The 13,048-nt window shown below is 48.3% G+C and overlaps 1 protein-coding gene across 1 annotated transcript in view; it reads left to right on the forward strand.

Moving 5' to 3' along the window:
• The window catches only part of BANF2 (BANF family member 2), a 50,962-nt gene extending 38,393 nt beyond the window's left edge, over nucleotides 1–12,569 (forward strand). The window contains exons 2-3 of the mRNA XM_032795870.2: nucleotides 10,493–10,621; nucleotides 12,377–12,569. Of these exons, the coding sequence (XP_032651761.1) occupies nucleotides 10,496–10,621; nucleotides 12,377–12,523 (273 nt within the window). The 5' untranslated portion in view covers nucleotides 10,493–10,495 and the 3' untranslated portion in view covers nucleotides 12,524–12,569. The remainder of the gene's footprint in view (nucleotides 1–10,492; nucleotides 10,622–12,376) is intronic.
• Nucleotides 12,570–13,048: the final 479 nt, after the last annotated feature.

Here is a 13,048-nt window from a genome sequence, read left to right on the forward strand (position 1 = left end):
GGGGTGAAAGTATCTAGGATTTCACTGCCCTACTTCCTACTAAAAACATTTGTACAAATGTGATTTGCAGGGCTGAGTCCTGAGCCTCACTCCAGCCCCTTTGTGCTGCTGCGAAAGGCAGCGGACAGCAGGCAGATCCGGCCAGCTGAGGATTCCCCTGGTGCGTGGGAGTCTCCAGTTGGCATGGCTGCAGTCATGGCATAGCTGGCTCCTGTGCCACCTCGATTGCAGGACAGGAACCACTAGCAACTACTGCTTTAGGGCCTGATCCAAAGCCCGCTGGAGCCAGTAAGTGACTCCAATAGGCATTCATAGATTCACAGATTCCAATGCCAGAAGGGACCATTGTGATCACAGTCTGACCTCCTGTATAGCACAAGCCAGAGAACTGCCCCAAAATAATTTCTAGAACAGATCATGTAGAAGAACATCCAATCCTGTTTTAAAAGTGATCAGTGATGGAGAATCCACCACGACGCTTGGTAAATTGTTCCAGTGGTTAATTACCCCGACTTTTAAAACTTTGTTGTTATTTCCAGCCTGAATTTGTCTAGCGTCAGCTTCCAGCCATTGGATGGTGTTAGATCTTTCGCTGCTAGGCTGAAGAGCCCATTATCAAATATCTGTTCCCCATGTAGATACTTACAGGCTGTGATCAAGTCATCATGAACCTTCTCTTTGTTAAGGTAGATTGAGCTCCTGGAGTCTATCACTATGCAGCAGGTTTTCTAATCCTTTAATCATTCTCGTGGCTCTTCTCTGAACTCTCTTCAATTTATCAACACCCTTCTTGAATTGCGGGCACCAGAACTGGACACAATACTCCAGCAGCAATAGCACCAGTGCATTGGATCAGGTACTTAGCGAGTGACGGGACTGAAAAACTGCACTTCTGACTAAATGTTCAATTAAACCTTCAGGCAGGAACCAGCCTGGTCTAAGGACCGTGACACACCTCTCCAGTCAGTGCTGTCGCATCTTACTTATGTAAGGTCAGAGACAGAACTGTTAGTGTACAGTCTCATAACTGGATTCACTCCTGAAGGCTTTTACTGTCTGAGATCAAAGAGAGAGAAAGCGATTTTGATAATAGAAGGAAGAAGAGGAAAATGGGTAGCTGACGGCTACATCCATAAGTGTTCTATTACTATCATTTGTTTTACAGGAGCAATTAGAAGTGAGGCTCCAGTTCAGACACATCATGAGAGACTTGCCCTGCCCCAGAGAGATTAAAATTCAATATTTTCGTGGCATCAACGTCAAGATGGCAAGGAAGCGCGGAGGGAAGCAAAATACTTTTAAAATGTTGTTGAATTTTTGGGGCTAAGTCCTCAGTTGATGTAAATCTGCAGTGGAGTTACGCTGATTTACACCCACGGAGGATATGGCCAGATGTCTTTCCCCTGGTGCACAGAAAACAAGCCCTGCTATTGGAGAGGGGCTGTCAAAGGTCAATGGGTCTCGCTGATTGCTTAGTACATCTCGCCACAGTGGAGATGAGAATGAGTGACTGTTTTGTGGAAACAGATGTGATGAAAGAAATGAAAAAAAATATGCTAATCAAGAGCACTTTCTGCTAATTATGGTAATGCTACTTCTGCATGGCATCCCAGAATAGTCACTCTATTCTCAGCGCCTGCAAGAGACTCCAGGGCTTTCATGTTTTTCCTGGATACTGCAGCCAGGCGTGGTGCCAGGGTCTTATAGGACTGGGGCTGTTCTGCCCTCCTCCCCCCCACTCCCCACCAACACACAACAAGGGCACTGATCTAAACACACTGATTAAATGAATCAACTAAAATGCACTCCAAGTGCATCATGTGAACAGGCTGTGACCCTAAAGAAAGAGGGTGGAGAGAAAGGCAGGTCTTACGTTTAGCCCATTGGATTGGAATGAAAGTGAGCTGGATTCAATTTCTGCTTCTTAAAATTCCTGTGTGATCTTGGGCAAGTCACTTAATCTGCATGTGCCTCACTGCCCCCCCGTGAAGCAGGCGTGGTACTTCGGGTCAGACTATAAGCTCTTGGGAGCATGGGCTGCCTCTTACTTTGTACAGTGTTTAGTACCCCTAGGTGCCACAATAATGTAAATATTAATAAAACTCATCACAACACACATCCAGTACAGTGTCAGGTGATTTAGCTGCCTGTCTCCCATTAATGTTAGTGGATTGTAAATGGTCAAATCCTTCTGCCCTGCCCTGAATATTCCCCCAGTTTTGCAAAGTAATAATAATGGGTGAATTTATTAGAGTTGCCACCTTTCTAATTGGTGGTAACTGGACCCACAAGGCTCCACCCTCTTCCCCCAAGGCCCCACCCCACTCCGCCTCTTCCCCCTGCTTTGCCTCTTCCCTTGGGGCCCCACCCCCTTCTCTGTCTCTTCCCCTCCAGATCAAAAAAACTGGACATCAAGACTTGTCAAATGGTACCCGGACATACAAGCCGAAACCCAGACTGTCCAAATGAAAACTGGACGGGTGGCAACCCTAGAATTTATCTAGTGCCCTTCAGCTACCAAAATTGCTCTGCAAATTGATTTCCAAACCGTGGGTCACATTCTAAACCCAACTTAGAGGAGAGCTAGCTCAGTGATTTGAGTATTAGCCTACTAAACCCAGGGTTATGAGTTCAATCCTTGAGGGGACTGCTTAGGGATCTAGGGCAAAATCAGTACTTGGCCCTGCTAGTGAAGGCTGGGGGCTAGACTCAAGGACCTTTTGGGGTCCCTTCTAGTTCTATGAGATAGGTATATCTCAAATTATTATTATTAAACTACACCTGTGCAGCCCATTGATGTCACAGATGTAAGGGGACCTCTGTGCATAAACATCTTGTCACTCAACACTGCAAAGCAATGTCCCCTTCAGTACCGAGCAGCAACACTGTACAACTGTGCACAGAAGAAAGTAAAGAATACCTTGGTCAGCAGACTCCAGAAGAGGCACCGTATATGGGTAGCATATACTCCCCTAGCATTCTGCCAGGACGCCTCCTGATTTTGCATAACAAAAATGCCCCGGAGCTCTATATTAGCAACAAGTCCTCAAGGCCTCTGATTGACACCTCGTCTATAAAACAACACTCACAGCATGGCAGAGCTGAACCACCCCATTGAACCACCCCTCAATCCGCTTCTTGCAGTGGCGTGGGCAGAAGGTTTCCCATTGTCACATGGCTTTTGATCTGTAGCAGGCTGGGATTATTTTTAGATTGTTACACTTAACATTCCCCTGCTTTTGTCTAGCCCCCGTATTGCTTCTTATCTCTGTTTCCTTTCTTCTTGGGGGTCTTTATCTCCTGGGGTATTCTGGGAAATCACATCCTAAGCCTCTGGCTGCCCCTGTCAATTACATTTCCCTGCTCTTGGAGCACAGCACTCTTACTTGATTATATTAACTGTCTTTGGCACATTAGTTCCTATTACCTTGCACTTTATTTATCTTGAAGCCAGACCCTAAATGATCTGTCCTGAATCTCTGCAGCCACTGATTGATTGCAACAGCCACAGAACTCTTGCAGTCAGGGCTGCTCCAAAGCTGGTCTCATGGAGACCTGTCAGGTCCTCAGCTGGAGTAAATCAGGGCAGCTCCAGTGGAGTGTCAAGGGAGCTAGCTGATTTATACCAGCGGGGAGGATCAGGCCCATTGCCTCAAGGACACTGCAGGGAAAGCTGCATCTTGTGGAAGACTCTCACCACTGGATGCTGTCCCTTTAAGAAATGCCTTTGCTGGGGGGGCACAAGGTGAGATTGATTTTCTCTCTTTATGGTTCACAACTGGTTCATCTCTCAACTACAGGAATTCCCAGAAAAAGCAGCAAAGAGTCCTGTGGCACCTTATAGACTAAAAGACATATTGACATGACATGACATGTATCCGACAAAGTGGGTATTCATCCACGAAAGCTCATGCTCCAATACGTCTGTTAGTCTATAAGGTGCCACAGGATTCTTTGCTGCTTTTACTGATCCAGACTAACACAGCTACCCCTCTGACACAGGAATTCCCAGATTTAATTTAATGCCCATGCCCCTGGCCACAAGTTTAACTGAGCCCACCTGCTGCTTGCTAGTCCTGCAGGAACCTTTCCCCTGCTCTCTTGGCACTTGTGATCCATCCCATCAGCCACCCTAGGATGGTAACTTGTATGAACTGAATTTTCATTTGATTTTTTACTTTCTTTATTGGTTTGGACAAATACATCCTACCAAGTGTTTCTCATCACTCTCTGTTATCAGACTAGTCACCCATAACAGTGATAACATTTTTCCCAACAGTGGGCAGTCCCACCAAACATTGATTGGTCCCCAGAAGGAAATACTTTTTCACACAATACACAACTAGCCTGTGGAACTCATTGCCACAAGATATCACTGAAACCAAGAGCATAGTAGGGGACAGAAAAGGAATTGGAGAGACGGTGTTGACTAGTGGATAGAGCACTGGAAGGGGACTCAGAAGAGCTGGGTTCTGTTTCCAGCTCTAACGCTGGCTTTCTAGGTGACCTTAGGCAAGTCACTTCCCCACCCTGTGCCTCAGTTTCCCCATCTGTAAAATGGTGATAATGTTACTGACCTCTTTCGTGAAACACTTTGAGATCTGTGGGTGAAAAGCACTTGATAAGCTATATTAATTATTATTATATGATTAAAAAGAATATCTAGGGTTATAATAATACATAACCAAAAAAACTCAAGAGTTTTGGCAGGACTATAAACCCACATGCTTCAGGGCTTAAACCAACCTTTAACTAATGGGAGTCAGGAGGAAACTTTCTTTGGAAGCAGATTATCCCATTACTGTCTCCTGCATTTTTTCTTGTACCTTCCTTGAAGCAATTTGTAGTAGATGGCCCCTGGGTTGATACTGTGCGGCAGCTATTAATGATTATTATTATTATTGTTATTCATTTGTATTATGGTAGCACCTGGGAGCCCCAGTCATGAACCAAGACCCCATTGTGCTGTGCACACACAGAACAAAAAGATGGTCCCTATCCCAAGCCGCTTCAGCATAACACCTTTTGAGGGAGTAGGGAGCAGGGCCGGCTTTAGGAAGTGCGGGGCCCAATTCAAACAGGTTTGATGGGGCCCCGGCAGGGATGACTTAAAAAAAAAAAAAACGTAAAAAAACCACATGGGGCTTGTACTCACCAGGCAGCACTCCTAGTCTTCGGCAGCGGATCCTTCACTTGCCCCGGGTCTTCGGTGGCACTGAAGGACCAGCTGCTGAAGTGCTGCTGAAGACCCGGAGCAAGTGAAGGACCCACCGGCAAAGACCCAGAGCGCTGCCGGGTGAGTAAAAATTAAAAAGGAGCCTCTAGCCAGGGAAGGGATTCTTGACCACTTGCCCCACCCCCCAGCGGCTCTGCCACTGGGCGCGGTGTCCTCTTTGGCGCGGGGCCCGATTCGGGGGAATTGGTGGAATTGGCCTAAAGCCGGCCCTGGTAGGGAGAGGGGGAAGATTCTCTTTATATGGCTCTATTCCTCCAGTGACACTCATCTTAACTACCCCCAAAGTTATTCCTAGAGAAGATTTAACTGGGACAAGCTGGACCAGGGCGCACAATACAAACTTTGGTGCTGCAAGCTAGAGAGTTGGAGGGGATATCTGTGCCTCACCAGCCTTCCTGCTGATGGGGTAAACTGATGGTGAGCTCCCTCCCCTCTGGTCCAGCCAGAGGAGGAAATCTGATCAATTATGAATCTGTGCTGGCCCCAAGGAGTCAGGCCCAGATCTTCCCATCAGAACCAAGGTGCCTAAATCTCTGTGAAGATCTGGGCCTGAGGGGCCCATGGTGTTTAAGGCTCTGCTGCCAACCTGCAATGTTTGTTCCTGTCCTCATGTAGCCAAGAAAGCAACGTCAAGTGAAGGGAATTCAGTGCTGTGCCTGTGAAAACAGACCTAGCCGACCAGAGACCAGTCCTGATCTGTGAAGTCATGCAGCGCCGAAGCTTAATCAAAAGAGAAGAAGAGTGAAAGGGAGCGTGGTAAAAGCTGTGCTGACGGTTCACAGCCAGACCCCTGAAAGAGTGGGCACAGGTACCAATCCTGGTACGTAACCAAGCAACTGTTCGATGCCATGTCGCAGCGACCCGGCAACAGCTGCCCAAGGTGATGGCACGAAGGGAAGGTTTGCTGCATCTGAGGGGGAAATGAAAGGAGTCGGAGCTGGACGCACCTTGTTAATTAGGAGACGCAAACGGTAGAAATAAACCGTCTTGCAGGGATTTCAGATCCAATATTAGAACAAATGCACCTAAGCTGACAGCATCAGACGCTGCGTGAGAAGACAACGAAAGTTGCAAGCAGATCCCTGCACCTGCGTGAACCTCTGGGGGCAACGCATTGGATCATGGCAGGATCATGGCCTCAGTGATTGAGTGACTAGAAATCTTCCTATGCCCACAGGGCTCCAGGGACACTGACTCAGCTTTCTTTCCATCTCAGTCCTATGGGCTGTTCGTAGTTGTCTTTTGAACAGACAAGCGGATCCATCTTGCAGATGAAGTATCCATGCAGGATGGGACTGAACTCCCACTGCTGCCCCCAGCTGTCTGATAACTGCGGCAAGAAGGAGCGGGGGCTACACTCCCTTGAATGCTGCCCTGCACGGTGGGCTTCTGGAGTCCCCTTAATTAATGAGCAAGCGAGCAGCTAAAAGTTCACCCTATAACTTTGATCCAGGTGTCATTCAGGAAGACACACCAGGGAATGAACTCCCCCCCCCCACACCCCCGACAGACACCAGAGATTATTCCATCAGCATAGCATAGTCAGCCACACAATTCCACCTCTATGCTCAAAGCGGCCCCTGGTGACTGATCAACATCTGCACTGGAGGCGGCTGTTGCTCTGTGTTTCCAACCAAGCCACCCAGCTAGGGGAGAAGTAAGACAGAATAGAATCAGGTGAGTAAATAATAAAGCTTTGTACAATGATGAGGTTAAAACAGGATAAGTTATTTTATAGCCTCAAGCCTCTGGCTGCTAGCTAGGGAGGCTTTGGCAAACCCTGTTGCATAGTGCTGGTGCATTTCCAGATCTCGCCACTTGATTTATTAGTTTACTTAAAATCATGCATGTCTCAGGGAGGTACTTTTAGGCCTGCGCTTGCAATGAGCAAGGCTCCGTGGGGAGGCAGGGTTTTTGCTCATGTAGATTTTGTTGTGGGATAAGGGCCACGATCCTCACGCCTGCCTCACAGTAGTCACACCCAAAGCAGCATTTCCGTCCAATCTAGCCACTCGGCATTTCTTTTCTAACACTGGAGCGTGTCTTACAAGCCTTGTGTTTTGCTATGGGAAAAATCTCTAGGGGCAGTCATGGAATAAAGGTTTTAGAATGTGACCTGTTCAGGGCATGGGCTCTTTTGGTAGGATTATATAGCACTGACCATGATTTGGCTGCTATAGAAATACACAAATAAAATAAATAATAATTAATAAAACTTAGCAGAAATTTTAATACAAACAACTCTTGTAGGATTTGAATACGCTATTTTAGCCAGAGAAAGACAGATACATTACCTAGGAGGCTATATAATGCTATAGGCACAATGCACAAAGAGTTAAGAGGTATAGTCTAGTGCACTTAACTTCTCTAGTTTGTCCCTTTTGAGCTCCTGTAGCCAGCTACCGCCCCCTACCCCTTATAAAAGCAGGAGCCTTGGCATTTTGCTATTTCCTTGCTTGCTGGCTGTTCCTTCTGCTCCCTGGCTCTTGGTGTGTTTTGCAAGTGGGTTCTGCTTTTTGGTTTAAGAAATGACTGGTTTATAAGGGCAGTGGAAACTTCTGCTACTGGTTGCAGTTTAGTGTGGCATAGGGTGTTGTGATGGAGTATTAGGAGGGGTAGATAAACAACTGTTGTATCAGATAACTGGCTGCTTGTGTCTAGTCATGCTGGTGGGTGGTGCACCTATCTAGGGTTTTTAGGACTATTGGTTTAATTATAACCTTGAATGTCTATGTGGCTCCCATCTTTAGAAAATGCACCATGTCTGTTGTGCTGAAACTGTGCCGGGCAACAATCATGGGGCAGATCATGTCCTCCTCTGGCACAATCTGGTGTGGGGCCTGGGAGACGAAACCATGTGAATTCTCCCTTGTAAATCATCCTCTGACTCTGTGTCTGGAGGGGGCTGTCTTGCTCTGCATGGAACCAACTGGGGATCCAACCTCCAAATCCGGGGGCTCTGGAGATGTCTCTGCTCCCCCAGCTCCCTGCCAGGGCAACCATAGTGTAGACATGAAGAGACACCCCTCCATGTAGTGGGGAAAGGGTTTCAGTGAGTAGCAGGTTAACACAGCTGGGACCTCTGTTGCCTTTGCAGCAGATTTCCTGCTGAGGGCTGTGAACAGATCGCTCCGGGGTCCCTTCCCACACAGGCAGCCTTAGGTGGAAGGAGATGTCACCTCCATAATATCATCCCCACCTGTCCACAAGTCCCTCCAGATCCTCCGCACCCCATGCCGGGGACAGTCCAACACCCTTCTCTTTGCCTTCCCGTGAGTCCCCTCCACTCCACACAAGTCCTTGAGCTTCTACCTCCCAGCATTTAAATCAAGAATGTGTTGGAGAAGCCCAAGGGCAGGGTGCTCATCTGCAAAGGAGAAACGGCAACCTTCTTTCTCCCTTATTTCCCACCAGAGCTATCCCCTCGCTGCCACGTGCCCCAGGCAATCCTAAGGTAGGTGGTGTTTGGGCCTGGCCTTGCATGTGAAGTCAATGGGAGTGACTCAGTGCAGGAGTGAGCCCTTGACTGGCATAGCCAAGGCCCAACTCCCCAAAGAGCTCAGGTTCCCACAGCTCTGAAGAGAGGGAGGCGTGGCATTGGGAGCTGAGCACTGACTGAGGTGCCCAAATGGTAACCTCTCAACAATCAGCCCAGCCTGCAGCTGCTGAGCCCAGCTGGAAACTGTGCCTGAGTTTCTGAAATGCTCAGCACCTGCTGTCATCAATGTTTAGTGATTCTGCAAGTCAGGCCCTGATGCATGAATGAATGGGGGGGTTGGGCTAAAACCCTCTACTTGTTACTTGAAAATATCCCCCTTCTGTGGGTAGGGACGCGGTGTAACCTGCATTAGCTGTATTTATGGGTTTGATTTCTATTGCACTGCACTGTGCGATATTTATAACTGCAGGAGTGTTCCTAGCCGCTGAGTGCTCGCCCTGGGGCCCGCGGGCACTTTTCCTGCTAAACGCCCAGCGGCTGCAATCAGGACTCTCTCAGTGGAGAAACTGCAGACAGCTAAAACCCGGGCCGAGCAAGAGGCCTGTTCCTGTGGCACGGGGCAGTGATGTCATAGGGACAGGGGTTCCAGAAGCCTGTGGCAGTTGAAGTCTGCCAGAGCATATCCAGCCCAGGCCATGGTGGGGAGGGAGGTGTACTCACAAACCTCAAGTTTGGGCCTGGGAAGCACCCACTGCTGCTGCTTCTCCATCAAGGCCTCTAAAGCCCAAGATGTGTGAGAAGGTAGAGAAGTGGCCCCAGTCTCTCTGGCTTGCTTTCGCCACCGTCCCCTTTCTGCGGATGGCTTCTCTCCATCAGACCAGCTGGGCAGGTGAAGGGGACTGACAGGCAGGGATGATGGTGCTATGCTAGAATTGGCAGCAGGAACTAGCTAGCCAGCTGAGCCCTGGGTTTTGCCCTGTAGTGCGGGATGGGCCAGGACTCTGCTACTCTTCTCTGTGGGTTCATGCAGCTCATTAGATGCTGAGCTCGCCTGCACACAGGGGAAATCAGTGCCCGGTTTATCAGCAGCGGTGCTGATGCTACCAGCCTCTGAGCAGCTTGTCACGACTGGGCAGTATAAATGCATATGCTGTTGGTGGCAACAATGCAACTGCACCGGGGCTGGAAAACAGGCGCTGGTTTTCCCAGTGTAGATACAGAAGGATGCGTCTTGATTGAAACAAAAAGTGTCAACAGTGGCCCCTGAGTTTGGATGCCTTGATGCTTAGACATCAGCCTGACTTTTCAGACATGCTGCTGAGCCGGAAGAGGCAGCAAAACATTATTACAAGTTAAGTGTAACTTAGAGTCTTTGTTTTTTTTAATGGGATAGAAAATGAAGTTTATACAGGACAGAAATTGCTCAGTCAACAGGGAGCAAGGGCCTTATCTGGGAGGTGTCTGAGGCATTCCTGGTGCACCGCTGGTGCCCAAATGCAGGGTGCTAAAGAACCCAAATGAGGGACACGCCAACTATTCATGCAATGATGCACCTTTAGTATCCACCTCTCTAACCACAGGTTCATGCTTATTTACTCCTGATGTTAATAAGCTTCAGCCATCAAAGCAGGGAGGTGGGAGTCGGCTTTGTACGGAACGTGGATCACATTGGGATTAAGACAAGGGAGGGATGCTTAGGGGGACATTTGCTCTGAGGGACTGCTGGTCTTCCAGGGGGACTCTGAGAGGTGTGATATCAGCATTGGCCTTTGATTGTTCTTTGCCTCCTTCCCACCGTCGCGCTGCCACTGTTGCAGATCATGGTGACCAGAACTCAGAAGTTCAAAGCGTTTGTGTCTGAGCCAATGGGCGATAAGGACGTTACAGCAGTGGATGGCATTAACGACGAGCTTGGACTAAAATTAGCCACAAAGGGTTTTGACAAGGTAACCATCTTTTCCTCCCACTCCTTCCCAACCTCTGTTCTATTTATGGGGACTATGAAAGGACTTGATTTTAAGAAGACTGTTCTGGTGATTTTGCTCTTATGACAGTTTCTCCTGCTATTATGGTCTTAAAGGCACTTCATTACCATCACTTGCTCTAAACTCTGCAGGGTAGTTGTGCTGAATTATTCAAAGGAGCAAGACTGAATGTTGTTCAAAGGGGCAAACTCCAATCTCTTCAATCTTAAACTGAATGCATCATGAGAGTTCTTTACAGTCCAACCGGAAATTTTCAAACCATGCCTTTGGGGTTTTTAAACCCATTTTTCCCCCTGTTGCAGAATTTGTTTGTAAGAAAGCCATAAGGACTTCCCATGGGAGAGTGGGAGTACAGAATTAAAAATATGTCATGCATTTGTTATGGTGAGTCTGGCAGCAGCTAAGCTAAAGAAGTTTGAGCTATTAAGTTTGTAGTGCTGGCTTGGGAAATTCCATCACTGGGGAAACAGACGCCTCTGCTTTCTTACTACCTTTCTTGAATGCTGGTTAGCCATCTCCCCCATAGGGAAAACGTTTTTCCACTTCTAGGCCAGTTAACCTTTTGTGCATGTTGGTTGAAAGGAAATGAACAGAAGGGCTGTGGGAAGATCTGTGTAGATTTCAAGAAGAGCAAACCCTGCTCCACCTGTCTGTGTTGGGGATCAGTTCTGTGTAACTACTGGATCCCATCTGCACCTGTAGCATCACTACCAAGTCAAGTAGTTAGGGCAGAACAAACCGCTATGGTCACTGGATGCGTGGCCTTCTCTCCTCCTAGTACATGTGCATCACCTTGTTACCATGGGATGCAAAGGAAGCAAGTCAGACCGCAACAGATATATGATGCCACCTTCTTTTGTTGAACTGTAGTAACCAGGTGACAGCAGGGTTTGAGCTGTGCTGCTGATCAGGTAATGGGCACCTCGTACTGCCTGGTCCATTTCCTGCTGGAGTTCTAATGGGACAACTGCAGAACCCGTGAGCTAACTCCTTTAGCAGACAGTGACTGTCAAGGCAGTTCAGTGTTTAGGCCCAACAACCCTGAGCCTGTCCTTGTCTTTTACAATAGCTAACCTTTCAGGCTGCAATCAAAACGGGTAAGAGTGGAGCGAAGTGGGGACCAGTTCCTGGCTGATTCACCCCCGGCACAAAAGTTAGGACAGACACTGTTCCAGTGGATATGGGGTGGAGTTAGCCTGAGAAATCAGGACAGGGGGTGGGGGTAATAGGAGCCTATATAAGAAAAAGCCCCAAATATTGGGACTGTCCCTATAAAATCGGAACATCTGGTCACCCTAGTTAACCTGCAACGGCCTCGTGTCATGAAAACAGCCTCTTTCGAAGGAGCCGGTCAGACAAGGCCCGAGGCTGCACTGCACACGTAGTAGCGATGTTACTACCCCGGAGAAAGGAAATGAAGAGAGGCTCCTAGCACCATTAGAAGAGGAGCCTATCACCCCTTTGTGTCAGAGCAAACCTGGCTTCCCTTTGTTCTGGAGAGCTGAGCACCAGGCTAAAAACAGGCAGAGTTCCTTATCCTGGCAGAGCGCCGCTAATGAAGTAATCGGAGGATGGGAAGCAGTTACTTGTCTGGCAAAGCTTAGACTATAAAGTGGCCCAGGTTTCAAATTAACCAGCCCCTCCAGGGTATGGAGTCAAATGAGTGGGCGGGGGAAACTCGTTAGCAGTGCTAACTCATTCTGTTCCTCCCCCTAGGCATACATCCTTCTGGGCCAGTTCCTCCTGTTAAAAAAGGACCATGCGGTTTTCCAAAGGTGGCTGAAAGGGTCATATGGAGCCAGTCCGAGCCAGGCTCAGCAGTGTGCCTCCTGTCTAATGGACTGGTGCTACGCTTTCCTCTAGGGAGCTGGCTGCTCAGCCCTCATGGTGTGTTCTGCAGCCTGCAATAAAGTCTCTCCTGCCTTGAACTCTCCAGCCTCAATGTCGTCTTCTTAGATGAACAGAGTCTCTATTGCCCCCCAATACGAACTGTTGTATGTTCTTGTGCAGGGTGATTAAGTGGGTCAAATTCTGTCCTTCGTTATCCCTGAGCTACCCCACTGAATTCACTGAGAGTCTGACCCAACTACCCCTTACCCATGGGGCAACCTAGAACTTCTCACTCTTAACCAAGCTGTTCTCTCAGATCCAGGCTCAGCAAGTTAGAAAAGCACGTTCTCCAACGCTGACCCCAGGAATGGCCCGACTAGGGTCGCTGGGCTACCTGTAGACTGAATGCTCCTCAGCAGCAGATTCTCAGCAAATGTCTCAGTGACCGCCCTGGAAAGGGGCCCTAACTTATTCCTGCTCTGTAAAAGCAGGTAACCCACTTCCCGACCTCTAAGGGAGGCTGTGTTCATACTGATATTTGTAAAGCAACATGAGCTC

This window comes from Chelonoidis abingdonii, chromosome 3 (assembly GCF_003597395.2).
Source record: "Chelonoidis abingdonii isolate Lonesome George chromosome 3, CheloAbing_2.0, whole genome shotgun sequence".
Taxonomy (NCBI): domain Eukaryota; kingdom Metazoa; phylum Chordata; order Testudines; family Testudinidae; genus Chelonoidis; species Chelonoidis abingdonii.